Source organism: Oncorhynchus masou, chromosome 26 (genome assembly GCF_036934945.1).
Source record: "Oncorhynchus masou masou isolate Uvic2021 chromosome 26, UVic_Omas_1.1, whole genome shotgun sequence".
Lineage (NCBI taxonomy): Eukaryota > Metazoa > Chordata > Actinopteri > Salmoniformes > Salmonidae > Oncorhynchus > Oncorhynchus masou.
The window spans coordinates 613463-633521 of NC_088237.1; the positions used below are offsets into that span (position 1 = coordinate 613463).

General features: G+C 42.8%; 1 protein-coding gene across 2 annotated transcripts in view; it reads left to right on the forward strand.

Annotated features, from left to right (window-relative positions):
* The window catches only part of rap1gap2b (RAP1 GTPase activating protein 2b), a 76141-nt gene that overhangs the window by 41695 nt on the left and 14387 nt on the right, over positions 1 to 20059 (forward strand). Inside the window, exons 3-13 of one of the 2 annotated variants that reach the window (XM_064938036.1) lie at positions 3696 to 3786; positions 5470 to 5505; positions 5958 to 6008; positions 6469 to 6501; positions 6607 to 6846; positions 10003 to 10106; positions 11173 to 11251; positions 11436 to 11489; positions 11573 to 11656; positions 11769 to 11869; positions 13112 to 13241. In XM_064938036.1, coding sequence (XP_064794108.1) covers positions 3696 to 3786; positions 5470 to 5505; positions 5958 to 6008; positions 6469 to 6501; positions 6607 to 6846; positions 10003 to 10106; positions 11173 to 11251; positions 11436 to 11489; positions 11573 to 11656; positions 11769 to 11869; positions 13112 to 13241 — 1003 coding nt within the window. The remainder of the gene's footprint in view (positions 1 to 3695; positions 3787 to 5469; positions 5506 to 5957; positions 6009 to 6468; positions 6502 to 6606; positions 6847 to 10002; positions 10107 to 11172; positions 11252 to 11435; positions 11490 to 11572; positions 11657 to 11768; positions 11870 to 13111; positions 13242 to 20059) is intronic. The other variant, XM_064938037.1, reaches the window with a different exon arrangement.

The window sequence follows — 20059 nt, forward strand, 5'->3', positions numbered from 1 at the left end:
CATCTCTTCATCTTATGCAATAATGTTTACTCCTACAGACATACAGAAAGACACACACATACACGTTTGTAAACAACGAATTGTTTAAAATAACAACTGTTGTTAAAAATGTTTGTGAGCTCAATACACACATTGCGCAGTTTCTCTAGAGATCAATCAGATCAAGCCCGAACTGTGCGATGTAATAGGGAGTTGTAGTTTCCAACAGGACAATATTCAACATAGTTTAGCGCAGAAAATGTTGTAATTATCTACAATGACCATAATCCATTGCTCGCCTACTTGTCCGATCTGTGTGTTTCTCTTGCGCCTGCTACTTTAGGTTAGTGTGGGGCAGAGAGGGAGAGAAGTGACCGAAGAATGCACGATGGAGAGGGATAGAGAGCAATTGCTTCGAGAAGTATCTCTACCTGAAAATACATGATCTAAGCGATTAATAGTTGGTATTCAGCAGTCATAAAATATGCATCATTTACTTTGAAGCACTACTATAATAGTGATTTTGTCAGACAGCATAGGCAGCAGCTCTATAGAGATGAGTTGGAATGAAATACAAATACAAAACTACAACTCCCTCCTACATCAAACAGTTCAGGCTGTAAAGTCATCAAATAAAACAAATGTAATATACACAACAGCTGAAATATTTGATTAAAGTAAAGTGATGTGAATAAATGATGGTTAACAAGTGATGCACAGTAATGGGCAGTCACTACCACCATGGGACTTTTGTTATTTGTTTTGTCCGGTGTTATTACAGCATTCAACCCAAATAATACACAGTGCATTTAATCATGTAAAAGATATTATATTTTGATAATCGAACCAAAACCAAACTGACCTCAAAATGCACTAATTGCTCAGCTCTTACATACACACACATACACGCCCATATTCACGCACAGAAGCCCGTATACACACACACACACATCCATATACACACACACACACACACACACACACACACACACACACACACACACACACACACACACACACACACACACACACACACACACACACACACACACACACACACACACACACCTCAGAATCCCCAAACCAATTCACTCTCAAATTAAAGCCAGATTCTCACCACTGTGTGTGCATACCTATGTATGTGCATCTATATGAGACTGAACTGAAGGCTCTTTTTGGATACTGCATACCTGCTACATGCGTCAACGTAGATGCCAAAAAAGACAATACATACCTTCACATTGATATCATTGCATGCAGCTGTGAGAAAAGAACATAGAACAATTACATTTCCACTTATCAAAAATACAGTTAGCTATTATCTGTGTCAAAACACAATGTTCTTCTTGCTTGTTGCACCAATCAACTCAATTAAACCACAGGATTATAAATGAGTCATGAATGTGATAGACATTCCAGGTTAACACCTCTACTGTGTCTGGAACAAAAAAAACAACAACAGAGAAATGATGGAGGGAAAATGAGAGAGAAAATGAGGGATGGAGAGTGAGAGAGAGTGGGTAATGAGAGAGGAACAACAACCACAAAAAAATCACAGAGAGAGAGAGAGGAGAAAAGCAGGTAGTAGCTAACAACCACAACAAATTGTCTAGAGAAAGAGAGAGAAAGAGTGATAGAGAGGAGAAAAGCAGGTAGTATCTAACAACCACATAAATTGTCTAGAGAAAGAGAAATTGTCTAGAGAAAGAGTGAGATAGAGAGACGAGAAGGGCAGGTAAGTTGACAGTGAAGTTTAGAGAGACTGTGTATCTGCTGTTGTAGACAGAGAGAGAGACAGGGACAGTGAATTTTAGAGAGACTGTGTATCTGCTGTTGTAGACAGAGAGAGAGACAGGGACAGTGAAGTTCAGAGAGACTGTGTATCTGCTGTTGTAGACAGAAGGATAGACAGTGACAGTGAAGTTTAGAGAGACTGTGTGTATCTGCTGTTGGCGACAGAGGGAGAGACAGCAACAGTGAGGTTTAGAGAGACTGTGTGTATCTGCTGTTGTAGACAGAGAGAGAGACAGTGACAGTGAGGTTTAGAGAGACTGTGTGTATCTGCTGTTGGAGACAGAGAGAGAGACAGTGACAGTGAGGTTTAAAGAGACCATGTGTGTCTGTTAGACAACTAGTGAGAGGGTGACTGAGATAGAGAGGGAATAAGAGAGAGGCAGGAGGAGGGAGCAACAGCAAGAGGTAGAGAAAGGTTGTCTGTGTCAGTCTACAGTGCTATCTGCCGTGTTAGTCTCAGGAGGTTGTAGTCTAGAACAGCAGAAGACCCTGTGTCGTTAGTTATGCTACTAACCAGAGTAACTGGACCACCTGTTTCGGTAGCGTTCCCATAGTAACTGGGTTAGCGGGACCATCTCATAACAGATTGTAGTGATGACTTGACCGCTGGCACGGTAACCGTTCAGTCTGCTGTTACCATAGTAATACTGGACCCCCAGCTTGGCACTGATTGTAACCGCATTAACAGGGGTAATGTGGGAGGGGGGCACCGGCGCCTCCAGAGTGGGGTCAAAGAGAGCAGGGGTGCGGGCTGTGGTGGCGATGATTGGACTGCTCTACCGCTCCAGACAACACAGAGAGAGGGAGAGAGAGCGGGAGAGAGAGGACGAGTGGTGGGTAAACTCAACTCCTCTTTTCATGAAGGTGGTGTTTGAGGATGGGCATGTGTGTGTGCTTGTGATGAGTTGGGATCTGTGGAAGCATGTGTGTGTTTTGTGTTTGACAATGATTTTATTAGTAAGAGAGTGTTTAGTGTCTTTGGTGTGAATGGAGAGCGGGTGCATAGATTGAGTGCGGAATGAAAGAGTATGTTATAGCAGTAAGACAGAAGTGTGTGTGTATGCATGCCAGTATCTCTTGCACATGTCTTACACTTGTGCATGTCTGTATGTATGTGGCAGAGTGCACTTGGGTTTGTGTGTGCGATGCAAGTGTGTGTGAATGTGTGTAGTGGTATAAAATACTGTAAAGTCCAACTTAAGTTGCTTTTGTGGGTATCTGTACTTTACTTTACTTTTACTTCACATAAAGAAAATGTTTTCCATAACACAAGTAATCGTTACATTTCCAATGCTCAGGCAGGAATATGGTCCAGTTCAACCTATCAACATTAACACATTCTCATCTCTCCTGCCTCTGATCTGGCTGACTCACTAAACACACAAACTGTGTTTGTAAATGATGTCTGAGTGTCTGTGTGCCCCTGTCTGTCCGTAAATGAATCAAACTAGAATGGAATGTATGCATAGCATTTACTTTATCTTTGTACTTTTATTCAAGTACGACAATTTAGCACTTGTTCCACCACTGTGTGTGTGTGTGTGTGTGTGTGTGTGTGTGTGTGTGTGTGTGTGTGTGTGTGTGTGTGTGTGTGTGTGTGTGTGTGTGTGTGTGTGTGTGTGTGTGTGTGTGTGTGTGTGTGTGTGTGTGTGTGTGTGTGTGTGTGTGTGTGTGTGTGTGTGTGTGTGTGTGTGTGTGTTAGTCCCCTATAATAGATTAAGTGTTCCTGTCTCTTTAGTAATAGTGAGTTCAGTGAAGAATCTATGCAGTCTATTTACAGAGAAAGAGCTTATGAGGGATTGGCCCGGTATTGGCCTCTGTGGATTGGCCTTTGTGATAGAACAAGGTAGACAGAGAGAGGACCTTTTTAAGGTGTATTGTACGAGTGATAACCGTTTTATTGTTGCTGTTGATTGTTTTAGGAAGCAGGAGAGAGAGCTGCTGACCATCTCTAATGTTCCCCTGGCAGACTGCCCCCCCTCTCCTCCGCGCACTGCACCCCCCACCATGAAGGTAACACACACTCATGCACACACACACGCACACACACATAAAAACATGCACACACGCACACATACACACACACACACACATAGAAGCACGCACACACGCACATAGAAACACACACACACACATACACACACCCACACAGGCATAGAGAATGGAGAAGGAGAGAGAACCAGTTTCCAATGGACTGTGACTGACCATCCCCAGCAGGTAGTATGACGTTTCGAATGTGTACACTTCTGTAAATGTATATCCGTTATCGGCATTGCGTTCTCAACCATTGATTTCTTGTGCCACAGTATGCTGTATGTGATGATTGTTTGTGAGAGAGTGCTTGTAAATGTGTGTTGGGTTCTACACTCTTAGGTAAAAGCGTTCATAGAAACAAACGTTACTGCAGTACAAATCTTACTGTTGTTCAGCTGAACATTTCAACAATATACAGATTGCATGCAGCTGTGTAGGGATATGAATGCTGTTCTTAAGCACAACGCAGGCGGAGTGCGTGGATACAGCCATTAACTGTGGTACATTGGCCATATACCACAAACGCTCGAGGTGCCTTATTGCTGTTATAAACTGGTTACCAACGTCATTTGTGTTTGGTAACCAGTTTATAACAGCAATAAGGCACCTCGAGAGTTTGTGGTATATGGCCAATACACCACGGGCTGTGTCCAGGCACTCCGCGCTGCGTCGTGCGTAAGAACAGCCCTGAGCCGTGGTATAACCACAGCTCCTCATGCCTTATTGCTTAAATAGATCACGGCTTTCAGCCAATCAGCTTTCAGGGCTCAAACCACACAGTTTATAGTAGCTGTTCGAGTACAGTCTACAGTCAGGGTCTATTTCAGTGAAATGCTGGGTCATCTGAGTCCGGCCTGGGAGGGAGTGATGTGTCTCTGCTGCTTCTGCAGCCAGAGATACTGGATATAATGACGAGATGCTTGTGTCTCCACCCTAACAATTGGATTCGTTGACCACAGAATGGAATGGCGGGCTGTCAAGCTCCTGCCTATTCCTCTCTTTGGATTGGTGGATACATCTCGTTATTTTAATACATTTTAGAATATTCTATGAGGGGTATTGACATATTAAATGGAGAATGAGATGCTATGCTAGCCTCATGAATATGCATAGATCATCTCGAATTTCAACAGGGACAATTCCGATACAAAGTGTTTTTTCTCAAAGTTGCCGGGATGTCACTTGCATCACATTTATATCAGTACACTCGTAACAACCTAAGCATTACCAAACTTCTAATCGATCAAATAAGCCTCATGTATCAAAATAACAATACATTTTTATCTTGACTAAATTCAACACTCTCTCATTGATCCTCATACAAAAACTCCTCACTTGGCAGTATGCCAAGAAATTTTCACTTGGACAGATTTTGGACTTCTTGCTCTGCCTCTTCCTCTCCGCTGCAGTTCAGTCAGGACCAGGAAGTGATGTGAGAAGAAGCGATGTCAGAGAAATGGCCCAAAAAATGACTTTTAAGAGAGTGAGAAAGAATCTCATCTCTCTCTCTCTCTCTCTCTCTCTCTCTCTCTCTCTCTCTCTCTCTCTCTCTCTCTCTCTCTCTCTCTCTCTCTCTCTCTCTCTCTCTCTCTCTCTCTCTCTCTCTCTCTCTCTCTCTCTCTCTCTCTCTCTCTCTCTCTCTCTCTCTCTCTCTCTCTCTAGTCTGCCCATTTCTTCGACATGATGGAGAAGATGGAGGTAAGCATGGAACTCCTGCCGTCTGTGTCTGTCTGATTAATAACCCAGAATCCTCCAGGTGACAACAGAACTGATAATAATGTCATAGGTCAAATGTTACCATGAGGTCATCAGGGGGTTCACGACCTTTGACACTTCCCATAATGCATTGTCAGTCATTATATATAGCAACAAGGTTTCAGAACCACTCACTCTACACTCTTACTACTATGCTTTTAATATTCTGTTATTTGTGCTTTCTAACGCCGACAACCCTTATTCTCATAAATCACAACTCCAAACATCTCACCCTCATAAATATCCAACATCCCTTCCCTAAACCTCTATCCCTTACATCCTAACCCCTTGCTTCCAAATCACACCATACCGACCTGCCCAACCCCCCAACCCTCTGCCCCTGACCTCTAACATCGACCCCATACATTGCACGTATAACCCCTAACTCCCCTAAGCAGGTACCAGAGTTAGCAGAAAAAACAGTGGCTGGTCCTCAGAGACTGAAGGTGTGGACAGCCTACCTACCTGTCTGTCTGTCTGTTTGTCTGTCTGTCTGTCCTCATATCCATCCTTTCACTGAATATACTGTATATAGTGGAAATTGACTATGAATGACTTTCATACCTCTTTATTTACAAACTCATATTCTCTGTTGTCATTCATTCATTTGGGTCCTTATCCCATTCACCAATGATTTGAAAAGTTTATTGGAGCTTTTAGTTCAGACAGTAATGCATGTGAGTTTGCTTGTCTTTGTGGTATAAAAACATACAGCACTAATTTATTCATACTACATTGTTACAAGAGAAAGACAAAAAACATCTCATGGTCATCTCAAACATCTCATATTTATTTTATGTCGAGCTCATCTTGTCCTTTGTGTTAGCTGCTTTTCAGATCTTTGTACAGACTACTGTGTGTGTGTGTTGTATGTACAGCCGAACCTGATTCCACTCTCTCTTACAGGATGACTACATCCCATACCCCAGGATAGAGGAGGTGCGTCAGCAAACTGATAACATGCACACACACACACACACACACACACATACACACACACACACACAAATGATGGTTCTTACTCTGTTATTTGTCTCTGCCCAGGTGCTGGAGAGGGGTGGGCCGTACCCCCAGGTGATCCTGCCAGAGTTTGGGGGATACTGGATTGAGGACCCTGACGCCCTCGTCCCCACACCCCCTTCTCGGTACCCCAGCCTGTGTGGCAGAGGGGACGATGGAGGGGGAGGAGAAGGGGAAGAGGAGGACGCTGCCCTAGTGGGTTATGGGTACCGGCTGGAGAGTAATGAAGCAGCACGCGCCTACAGGAAGCACTTCCTGGGCAAGGTCAGTGCCATGGGAACACATCACTTTTTTCTCTGACATATAACATGTCAATCATTGAAATACTGTGCTGCCTAATGTGCCTCCCAAAATGAACCATATTCCCAATATTAATTCAGAGTGTATTCACACCATGCGACTTTTTCAATATTTTGATGTGTTACAAAGTGGGATTAAAATGTATTTAATTGTAATTTTTTGTCAACGATCTACACAACTTACTCTGTAATGTTGGCGGCAGGTAACCTAGTGGTTAGAGCGTTGGGCCAGTAACCCAACTCAAATATATATATATATGTAGATGTATTTTGATTAGATATTTATTCAACCCCCTGAGTCAATAGAATTACCTTTGCCATAGATTTTCAAGCAGATTTAAGTCAAAGCTCTAACTCCGCCACTCACTCTCTTCTTGATAAGCAAATCCAGTGTAGATTTTCCCTTGTGTTTTAGGTTACTGTCCTCCTGAAAGGTAAAATCATCTCACAGAGTCTGATGGAAAGCAAACTGAACCAGGTTTTCCTCTAGGGTTTTGACTGTGCTTAGCTCAATTCCGTTTTTTTTTATCCAGAAAAACTCCAACGGTCCTTAACGATTACAAGCATACCCATAACATCATGCAGCCACCACTAAGCTGAAAGCATGGAGAGTGGTACTCAGTAATGTGTTGGCCTAGATTTGCCCCAAGCACAGCACTTTGTATTCAGGACAAAAAGTGCATTGCTTTGCCACATTTTTTGGAAGTATTACTTTAGTGCCTTGTTGCAAACAGGATGCATGTTTTTATTAATTTTGTACAGTCTTCCTTCTTTTCACTCTGTCAATTAGGTTATCATTGTGGAGTAACTACAATGGTGTTGATCCAACCTCAGTTTTCTTCTATCACATCCATTAAACTCTGTAACTGTTTTGAAGTCCCCATTGGCCTCATGGTGAAATCCCTGAGCAGTTTCCTTCCTTTCTGACAACTGAGTTAGGAAGGATGCCTGTATCTTTGGAGTGACTAGATGTACTGATACACCATCCAAAGTGTAATTAATAACTATAAAATGCTTAAAGGGATATTCAACGTCTGCATTTTCTTATTTTTATCCATCTACCAGTAGGTGCCCTTTTTTGTGAGGCATTGGAAAACCTCGCTGGTCTTTGTGGTTGAAGCTGTGTTTGATATTCACTGCTTGACTGAAAGACCTTGGACCCCTGCAAATCAGCCGGGCTAGACAATCTGGACTCTTTCTTTCTAAAATGATCTGCCGAAATTGTTGCAACCCCTATTACTAGCCTGTTCAACCTCTTTTTCGTGTCGTCTGCGATTCCCAAAGATTGGAAAGCAGCTGCGGTCATCCCTCTCTTCAAAGGGGGGGGACACTCTTGACCCAAACTGCTGCAGACCTATTTCTATCCTACCCTGCTTTTCTAAGGTCTTCGAAAGCCAAGTCAACAAACAGATTACCGACCATTTCAAATCCCACCGCACCTTCTCCGCTATGCAATCTGGTTTCAGAGCTGGTCATCGGTGCACCTCAGCCACGCTCAAGGTCCTAAACGATATCATAACCGCCATCGATAAGAAACAATACTGTGCAGCCGTATTCATTGACCTGGCCAAGGCTTTCGACTTTGTCAATCACCACATCCTCATCGGCAGACTCGATAGCCTTGGTTTCTCAAATGATTGCCTCGCCTGGTTCACCAACTACTTCTCTGATAGAGTTCAGTGTGTCAAATCGGAGGGCCTGTTGTCCGGGCCTCTGGCAGTCTCTATGGGAATGCCACAATGTTCAATTCTCGGGCCGACTCTCTTCTCTGTATAATTCAATGATGTTGCTCTTGCTGCTGGTGAGTCTCTGATCCACCTCAATGCAGACGACACCATTCTGTATTCTTCTGGCCCTTCTTTGGACACTGTGTTAGCAACCCTCCAGACGAGCTTCAATGCCATACAACTCTCCTTCCGTGGCCTCCAACTGCTCTTAAATACAAGTAAAACTAAATGCATGCTCTTCAACCGAACGCTGCCTGCACCTGCCCGCCTGTCCAGCATCACTACTCTGGATAGTTCTGACTTAGAATATGTGGACAACTACAAATACCTAGGTGTCTGGTTAGACTGTAAACTCTCCTTCCAGACTCACATCAAACACCTCCAATCCAAAGTTAAATCTAGAATTGGCTTCCTATTTCGCAAACAAAGCATCCTTCACTCGTGCTGCCAAACAATACCCTCGTAAAACTGACAATCCTACCGATCCAGGTATATCTCTCTGGTCATCCTCAAAACCAATTCTTCCTTTGGCCCCCTCTCCTTCCAGTTCTCTGCTGACAATGACTGGAACGAACTACAAAAAATCTCTGAAACTGGAAACACCTTATCTCCCTCACTAGCTTTAAGCACCAGCTGTCAGAGCAGCTCACAGATTACTGCACCATAGCCCATGTATAATTTATCCCAAACAACTACCTCTTCCCTATTTATATATTTTGCTCCTTTGCACCCCATTATTTCTATCTCTTTGCACATTCTTCCACTGCCTTTCTACTATTCCAGTGTTTTACTTGCTATATTGTATTTACTTCGCCAACATGGCCTTTTTTTACCTTTACCTCCCTTATCTCACCTCATTTGCTCACATCGTATATATACCTATTTTTCTACTGTATTATTGACTGTATGTTTGTTTATTCCATCTGTAACTCTGAGAAAGTCATTTAAAATCATGTTATTAAACACTATTATGGCACACGGAGTGAGTCCATGCAACTAATTATGTGACTTGTTAAGCACATTTGTACTCCTGAATTTATGTAGGCTTGCCATAACAAAAGACGTTGAATACTTATTGACTCAAGACTATTATGAAAAACATAATTCCACATCGGTGTTATAAAAAATGTCAATTTAATCCATTTTAAAAAGTCTAGGGGTGTGAATAGTCTCTGAAGGGACTGTAGTGCACTACTTTTGACCAGAGCCCTATGGGTCTTATAGTTTCTGTTAATGCATCACATTCTGACCGTTCTCTCTGACTCTGTAGAGTATAAACACTTACACTGTCCTATTCTTTCAGTGTTACGTACTGTTCACGGTGTCCTATATTTGTTTGTGCTTGTCTGTCTGTCTCCTATAAATTCTTGTCCTATTCCCTCTCTATGGGATAGGACCACTTGAATTTCTACTGCACGGCCAGTTGTCATGGCAACCTCATTCTGTCTGTGAAACATGAGGAAGTGAAGAGTCAGGAGTATCTACATGTCATCCTCAGGTAAGTAAAACGCCACAACTTAACACACCTGAACACACCTTCACACAACGGATCATTACACTCCGTTTGTGACAGCTCACACTTAACATGAGTAAGAAAAAGATACCCAGTTTCAAATCAAATTGTATTTGTCACATGCACCGAATACAACAGGTGTAGTAGACCTTGCAGTGAAATGCTTACTTACAAGCCCTAACCAACAATGCAGTTTTAAGAAAAATAAGAGTTAAGAAAAATGTTTACTAAATAAACTAATGTTTAAAATGTTATGTACAGGGGGTACCGGTACCGAGTCAATGTACAGGTTAGTCGAGGCAATTGAGGTAATATGTACATGTAGGCAGGGGTAAAGTGACTACACATAGATAATAAACAACGAGTAGCAGCAGCGTTAAAACAAGTCTGGGTGAGCATTGTATTAGCTGTTCAGCAGTCTTATGGCTTGGGCTAGAAGCTGTTAAGCCTTTTGTCTCCAGTACCACTTGCCGTGCGGTAGCAGAGAGAACAGTCTATTACTAAGGTGGCTGGAGTCTTCGGCAATTTTTAGGGCCTTCCTCTGACACCGTCGGTATAGAGGTCCTGGATGGCAGTGAGCTTGGCCCCAGTGATGTACTGTGCCGTACGCACTACCCTCTGACACTGCCTGGTATAGAGGTCCTGGATGGCAGGGAGCTCTGCCCCAGTGATGTACTGGGCCGTACGCACTACCCTCTGACACTGCCTGGTATAGAGGTCCTGGATGGCAGGGAGCTCTGCCCCAGTGATGTACTGGGCCGTACGCACTACCCTCTGACACTGCCTGGTATAGAGGTCCTGGATGGCAGGGAGCTCTGCCCCAGTGATGTACTGGGCCGTACGCACTACCCTCTGTAGCGCCTTGCGGACGGAGGCCGAGCAGTTGCCATACAATGCATCTCTCTCTCTCTCTCTCTCTCTCTGTCTCTCTCTCAGGTCGAGGATGAAAACAATGTATGATAGGATCTCTCTCTCTCTCTCTCTCTCTCTCTCTCTCTCTCTCTCTCTCTCTCTCTCTCTCTCTCTCTCTCTCTCTCTCTCTCTCTCTCAGGTCGAGGATGAAAACAATGTATGATAGGATCTCTCTAGCAGAACTTCCTGAGCTGCCTAGTGTCCCTCAACTAGCCAAGGTAACCAAACCACTACATAGTTACTACAGAAACCACCATATTTCTGGAGGATTTGGCAAACTATGAATGTTGTTGAATTATCTTGGTTCATTGAGATAAGATCTAGCTATGTACAGTGTACGTACATATCTTCCTAACTAAATGTTGTGTGTTTCGGTGTGTTCATAACTTGTTGTGTGTTCAGCTGCTGTGTGAGGATGCTATTGGTCTCAGATTCACTCCAGTTCTGTATCCCAAGGTGAGCTCACAGAAATACATGCAGTATATCACACCATGACCAACAACACTGCTCTATAAGTGATTACTCTGCATATTTACCAGGCCTCCCAACTTATAGTGAGCTATGATGAACATGAGGTGAACACCACCTTCAAGTTTGGGGTCATCTACCAGAGGTTTGGACAGGTGAGTTTTGCTCTGTGTGTGTGCTGGAGTTTAGCTATCCTGTTTAGGTTTTAATAACAAACCAAAAAATAAATCTAACACTATTCTCTCTTTCGCAATATCTGTCTGTCAGGTTTCGGAGGAAGAGTTGTTTAGAAACAGTGAGGAGACACCAGCCTTCACTGAGTTCCTCAGTTTACTGGGAGAGACTGTAGACCTACAGGACTTTAAAGGGTAAGGGGGGTAAAGAGAGATAGAGACAGACAGAGAGACAGAGGGAGTGGGCGGGGTAAAGAGAGAGGGGGGGGGGAGTAGCCATCGCCTATAGAGAGATGAACCCGAAGAAGAGTCCCCTAAGCAAGCTGGTCCTGGGGCTCTGTACACAAACACAAACAGACCCCACAGAGACCCAGGACAGCAACACAATTAGACCCACCCAAATCATGAGAAAACAAAAAGATAATTACTTGACACATTGGAAAGAATTAACAAAAAAAACAACGCAACCTAGAATGCTATTTGGCCCTAAACAGCATAATACCTGACCACTGTGACTGACCCAAAGTTAAGGAAATGTCATCGTAGGCAGACCTGGCTCTCAAGAGAAGACAGGCTATGTGCACACTGCCCACAAAATGAGGTGTAAACTGAGCTGCACTTCCTAACCTCCTCCAAAATGTATAACAATATTAGAGACATATATTTCCCTCAGATTACACAGATCCACAAAGAATTCAAAAACAAACCCAATTTTGATAAACTCCCATATCTACTAGGTGAAATACCACAGTGTTCCATCACAGCAGCCAGATTTGTGACCTGTTGCCACAAGAAAAACGCAACCAGTGAAGAACAAACACCATTGTAAATACAACCCATATTTATGTTTATTTATTTTCCCTTTTGTACTTTAATTATTTACACAGCATTACAAATCAAATCAAAGTGTATTTGTCACGTGCGCCGAATACAAAGATATTTCACCTTAGAGTGAAATGCTTACTTACAGGCCCTAAACAACAGTGCAATTTTTAAGTACAACACTGTATATAGACATAATATGACATTTTTAATGTCTTTATTCTTTTGGAACTTCTCTGAGTGTAATGTTTACGGTTCATTTTTATTGTTTATTTCACTTTTGTTTATTATCTACTTCACTTGCTTTGGTATTGCTAACATATGTTTCCCATTCCAATAAAGCCCTAGAATTGAAATTGAATTGAGAGGGGGGGGTGAAGAGAGACACAGAGAGTGAGAGAAAGAGAGAGAGACACAGAGAGAGACAGGGGGGTAAAGACAGAGAGAGAGATAATAGGAAGAGGGAGTGAGGGAGAATAAGTGGTAGAGGGAGGAAGAAAGAGAAAGAAAGAGAGAGAGAATGGGAGTTGACAGTGAGAGGTAAAGAAATGAGAAGTTGAGAATAACACAGGCTCTAATCCTAACCCCCTGTTCGTTCTCTCCCTGTCCCTGTAGGTTCCGTGGTGGTCTGGATGTGTGTCATGGTCAGACAGGCTCACAGTCGGTCTACACAGACTACAGAGAACAGGAGATCATGTTCCATATCTCTACCAAGCTGCCCTACACAGAGGGAGACAGGCAACAGGTACACACACACACCTAAAATCCTACACGTCACGGCACACACCTTTCTGAAAACGTATGGTTACTTGCATAACCCCGGTTCTCTGATAACATGATTGAGATGTATCACATGTGGGGGTTCGCTAGGACCGCCTACTCTCTCTGTAGAAAAGGCAGGCCCTTTCAACCTGATAGGCAGCCCTGTCAATCACCCTTAACACCCCTGTTCCTTCAACCAATCAGGGCACTTGGATATGCTGCAGGACTCCACCTCCCCTCACCTCTAGTTAGTGCTCGTTTTGCCATGGCAAGAGCAGCAAATAGTTGTGTTGCTGATGGACTATCGCATGTTGTTCATAACTGAAATGTTGTGCGTACATTGGCATGTCAGTGTTGGAAATGGTGTATATTGTGTTGTGCAATGCCTGTCCTGGGGAGGACAAGGCCTACCTGTCAGGTCTAAGCATTTGAGTGAAGTTTGTGCATCTGTAACGTTCTCACTCATCATTACTCACGATTCATTCAGAACTATTCATGCTGCATCTCAATTTACCTCATCCGCCAATGGTGGACTTCCACATCTGTGATGAAAGGTGACAGATCTAGAGTGGTGTTTGTCAGAACATGGGATACCCCGGTCTTCTCATCAAAACCTATGTAGCTTCTGAACGGTTTGACCAACAGTCTAATATGACCACTCAATGGAAAGATGAGAATCTCATCTGAAGGTAGCCCGGTACCAGTTTTCTTTTTTAATTATGGGAGCGTACACTAAGCAGACAAAACATTAAGAACACCTTCCTAATATTGAGTTGCAAGTGCAACGCTATTTGGCTGGCAGCCACACAAGTAAATGAGCTTACAAAGAAAAAGCAAGATATTTTTTGCAAAAATGATGAATGGCCATCATGTTTCTATTTATCATAGAAATAATGTGGTCAGCTACATTTCCTAATGTTTTGCATAAAGTTAATATTGCATTTTACTGGACAAAGTAGGCTGGCTACACCAAGAAAAGTATCAGGGAAAAGTAGCTACACATCAGTCAGAGCGATGTCTGCTCATAAATGGTCCGTTTGTAAATTCACATGAGTGAAGAAGTGCAGCTGAAGCCCAAAATGAATCTAATGCCAAGCAGAAATCACCATAAGAAGCATTTAGTTGTGCGTTTATAAAACACAGCAAGTTATTTCTTATGTGTTTTATATCTTTTATCTGTGTGAAAAGCAAAGAATTCTGCATTAACGTGATCCCTAAGTTTAACTTGCTAGTTACCAAGTGGCTGAATTGATAAGGTGACAGGGCCTCATATTGTGTGTTTGAGAAGTCAAAGCCCTTTTGGATGAGTTACCTGTACAGCTGCTATCTTTTGATTTCCTTGAGTTTTTCCTCTTCTCAGTTCTCGGCCTGCTCCTCCCCCATCTTCTCTGAGCAGAGCAGGCAGCCAGTTGCTCTCGGAAACCCAGACTCTACATAGACACAGCATGCTCCAGAGACAGTACTGTTTATCCTTAACAAGCACGCGTCAAAATGTTGTTTATTTGCACAATGACATTTGGGTAGCTCCTACCTACAGTTGAAGTTGGAAGTTTACATACACTTAGGTTGGAGACATCAAAACTCATTTTTCAACCACTCCACACATTTCTTGTTAACAAATTATAGTTTTGGCAAGTCGGTTAGGACATCTGCTTTGTAATTTTTCCAACAATTGTTTAAAGACAGATTATTTCACTAATCATTTATTGTATCACAATTGCAGTGGGTCAGAAGTTTACAAACACTAAGTTGACTGTGCCTTTAAACAGCTTGGAAAATTCCAGAAATTGATGTCATGACTTTAGAAGCTTCTGATAGGCTAATTGACATCAATTGAGTCAATTGGAGGTGTACCTGTGGATGTATTTCAAGGCCTACATTCAAACTCAGTGCCTCTTTGCTTGACATCATGGGAAAATCAAAAGAAATCAGCCAAAACCTCAGAAAAAAATTGTAGACCTCCATAAGTCTGGTTCATCCTTGGGAGCAATTTCCAAATGCCTGACAGTACCATGTTCATCTGTACAAGCAAAAGTATGCAAGTATAAACACCATGGGACCACGCAGCCGCCATACCGCTCATGAAGGAGACCCCTTCTGTCTCCTAGAGATGAACGTACTTTGGTGCGAAAAGTGCAAATCAATCCCAGAACAACAGCAAAGAACCTTGTGAAAATGCTGGAGGAAACAGGTACAAACATATCTATATCCACAGTAAAATGAGTCCTATATCGACATAACCTGAACGGCCGCTCAGCAAGGAAGAAGCCACTGCTCCAAAACCGCCATAAAAAAGCCAGACTACGGTTTGCAACTGCACATGGGGACAAATATCGTATTTTTGGAGAAACGTCCTCTGGTCTGATGAAATAAAAATAGAACGCCATCCCAACCGTGAAGCACGGGGGTGGCAGCATCATGTTGTGAGGGTGCTTTGCTGAAGGAGGGACTGGCGCACTTCGCAAAATAGATGGCTTCATGAAGCAGGAAAAGTATGTGGATATATTGAAGCAACATCTCATCTTATCTCAGTCAGGAAGTGAAAGCTTGGTTCCAAATGGGTCTTCCAAATGGACAATGACCCCAAACATACTTTCAAGTTGTGGCAAAAATGGTTTAAGGACAACAAAGTCAATGTATTGGAGTGGCCATCACAAAGCCCTGACCTCAATCCTTCAGAAAATGTGTGGACAGAACTGAAAAAGCGTGTGCGAGCAAGGAAGCCTAAAAACCTGACTCAGTTACACCAGCTTTGTCAGGAGGAATGGGCCAAAATTCAAAGCTTGTGGAAGGCTACCCGAAACGTTTGACCCAAGTTAAACAATTTAAAGGCAATTCTACCAAATACTAATTGAGTGTATGTAAACTTCTGACCCACTGGGAATGTGATGAAAGAAATAAAAGCTGAAATAAATAATTATCTCTCCTATTATTCTGACATTTCACATTCTTAAAATAAAGTTGTGAGCCTAACTGACCTAAAACAGGGAATTTTTACTTGGATTAAATGTCAGGAATTGTGAAAACTGAGTTTAAATGTATGTTTAAATGTAATTTCTGGTGCCCCCTTGTGTTCTATGCCGGTACTACTGTAAATCCCGGGATGAGAGAAGGACGGTATACCGCCCAACTCTAGACTCAAGTGCTTCACACAGTGGTGTCAAGTTGACTTAATGTCCTTTGGATGGTGGACAATTCGTGATACACACATCAGCATGAAAAACCCAGCAGCGTTGCAATTCTTCCTACTTAGTGACATCAAATCAAATTGTATTAGTCACATGTGCCGATTACAACAAGTGTAGACCTTACAGTGAAATGCTTCCTTACGAGCCCCTATTCAACAATGAAGTTTTAAAAAATATGGATAAGAATAAGAAATAAAAGTAACACGTTTTTAAAGAGCAGCAGTAAAATAACAATAGCGAGACTATATATGGGGGTACAAGTACAGAGTCAATGTGCAGGGGCACCGGTTAGTTGAGGTAATATGTACATTTAGGTAGAGTTATTAAAGTGACTATGCATATATGATAACAGAAAGCAGCAGAGGTGTAAAAGAGGGGGAGGGGAGGCAATGCAAATAGTCTGGGTATCCATTTGATTGGGTGTTCAGTAATCTTAAGGCTTGGGGATAGAAGCTGTTTAGAAGCCTCTTGGACCAAGACTTGGCACTCCAATAACTTGAGGTCAGAGGCCGAGCAGTTGCCATACCAGGCAGTGATGCAACAAGTCAGGATGCTTGTGCCCTCTTCATGACTGTCTTGGTGTGCTTGGACCATGTTAGTTGGCTGGTGATGTGGACACCAAGGAACTTGAAGCTCTCAACCTGCTCCACCGCAGCCCCGTTGATGAGAATGGGGGGCGTGCTTGGTCCTCTTTTTCCTGTAGTCCACAATCATCTCCTTTATCTTGATCACGTTGAAGGAGAGGTTGTTGTCCTGGCACCACAAAGAAAGGTCTCTGACCTCCTCACTATATGCTGTGTCGTTGTTGTCGGTGATCAGGCCTACCACTGTTGTGTCATCGGCAAACTTAATGATAGTGTTGCAGACATGAGTGAACAGGAAGTACAGGAGGGGACTGAGCACGCACCCCTGAGGGGCCCCTGTGTTGAGGATCAAAGTGGCGGATGTGTTGTTACCTAACCTTACCACCTGGGGGCGGCCTGTCAGGATGTCCAGGATCCAGTTGCAGAGGGAGGTGTTTAGTCCCAGGATCCTTAGCTTATTGATGAGCTTTGAGGGCACTATGGTGTGGAACGCTGAGCTGTAGTCAATGAATAGCATTCTCACATAGGTGTTCCTTTTGTCCAGGTGGGAAAGGGAAGTGTGGAGTGCAGTAGAGATTGCATCATCTGTGGATCTGTTGGGGCGGTATGCAAATTGGAGTGGGTCTAGTGTTTCTGGGATGATGGTGTTGAAGTGAGCCATGACCAGCCTTTCAAAGCACTTCATGGCTACAGACATGAGTGCTACAAGTCGGTAGTAATTTAGGCAGGTTACCTTAGTGTTCTTGGGCACAGGCACCATGGTGGTCTGCTTAAAACATGTTGGTATTACAGACTTGGACAGGGACACTGGTCAGTTGGTCAGCGCATGCTTGCAGTACACGTCCTGGTAATCCGTCTGGCCTTGTGAATGTTGCTGCCAGTAAGATTGCATCTAAAGCAACCATTTATCGGATCATCAAGAACTTCAAGGAGAGCGGTTCAATTGTTGTCAAGAAGGCTTCAGGGCGCCCAAGAAAGTCCAGCAAGCGTCAGAACCGTCTCCTAAAGTTGATTCAGCTGCGGGATCGGTGCAGCACCAGTACAGAGCTACTTCAGGATATGGCATAAGGCAGGTGTGAGTGCATCTGCATACACAGTGAGGCAAAGACTTTTGTAGGAAAGCCTGGTGTCAAGAAGGGCAGCAAAGAAGTCACTTCTCTCCAGAAAAACCTCAGGGACAGACTGATATTCTGCAAAAGGTACAGGTATTTATACTGCTGAGGACTGGGGTAAAGTAATTTTCTTTGATGAATCCCCTTTCCGATTGAAAATCTTGTCCGGAGAAGACAAGGTGAGCGCTACCATCAGTCCTGTGTCATGCCAACAGTAAAGCATCCTGAGACCATTCATGTGCGGGGTAGCTTCTCAGCCAAGGGAGTGGGCTCACTCACAATTTTGCCTAAGACCACAGCCATGAATAAAGAATGGTACCAACACATCCTCCGGGAGCAACTTCTCCCAACCATCCAGGAACAGTTTGTTGACGAACACTTTTCCAGCATGATGGAGCACCTTGCCTTAAGGAAAAAGTGATAACTAAGTGGCTCGGGGAACAAAACATCAATATTTTGGGTCCATGGCCAGGAAACTCCCCAGAACTTAATCCCATTGAGAACTTGTGGCCAATCCTCAAGAGGCGGGTGGACAAACAAAACTCCACAAATGATGACAAACTCCAAGCATTGATTATGCAAGAATGGGCTGCCATCAGTCAGGATGTGGCCCAGAAGTTAACTGGCAGCATGCCAGGGTGGATTGCAGCAGTCTTGAAAAGAAGGCTCAACACTGCAAATATTGACTCTTTGCATCAACTTCATGTAATTGTCAGTAAAAGCCTTTGACACTTGTAATTATACTTCAGTATTCCATAGTAACATCAGACAAAAGTATCTAAAGACACTGAAGCAGCAAACTTTGTGGAAATTAATATTTGTGTCATTCTCAAAACTTTTGGCCACAAATTTATGTTGATAGTGTTGTCGTTCAGCTCAACTCTGTTGTACAGTTTTGAATGTCCCGTTGGTAGTTTAATCATCCTCATAAGTAATTTATTTATTATCCAAAGATTGCATGTTTAATAGAAGAATGGAAGTAAGTGGGGGTTTATTTGATCGCCTACAAATTCTCAGAAGGCGGCATGACCTCCGGACCCTTTTTCTCTACCTCCTCTTCAAACAAATCACGGGGATCTGGGCCAGTTCCCAAGAAAACAGTATATAATATACATAGCAGTATACATAGCTTTTGCCTGGTCAGTCTGTCATGGAAAGAGCAGGCGTTCACACTGTTTTGTACACTCAGTGTATTGGGAAGTAGTTTAGTACCCCCATTTTTTTATATCCATAAAAAAAGTTTCTAATCTCCTGATCTCTCAGATCTAAGACTTTAAAACAAACTTCCTTTTGATTTATTTTTGGACTGTCTGTTTTTCCATGTGTTTCTATGGACTAATATCAGTAAGGCCAAATTCAATGTTTCGTAAATTTTTAAATCAAAAAGCTAAATGATGCTTGGTATGACCATCTTTAAACAAGTCCATATGTTAGCTTAGTTTATTCCTTCATTAGCATGTTTATTCCATATGTTTACACCTCTCTCTATCCATTACATGTAGCCTTCTCATTATGAATAATTATGCTTGTGTTTTATTATTGTATGGATGAGTCCTCATGAGTGTATATATTCTTTCCCTTTTAGAACCACAAATGAAATACATTTAATGGAAGCAGATTTGTCCGTGTGTGTGTCGTCCGCGTGTGCTGACAACCAAGTATAAAGATATGGGCCTGTTGTGGAAATTCACCACTAAGAACTCAAACTCAAAGTAAATGAATCAATCTTTATTATCACATCCAGTGATAATTATCATTCACCCATCCAAGCTTGATGAAAACTCTGAAGAGGGCGTTCTCTTTCAGTCTTCTTGTACTACTACACAACCAAGTCTTTTTAGCATGATTTACATGATTCATTATTCATCTTTAATGTTGGTTCCTGTACGTGACTGACTAGCATCTCACGAGGCTTCT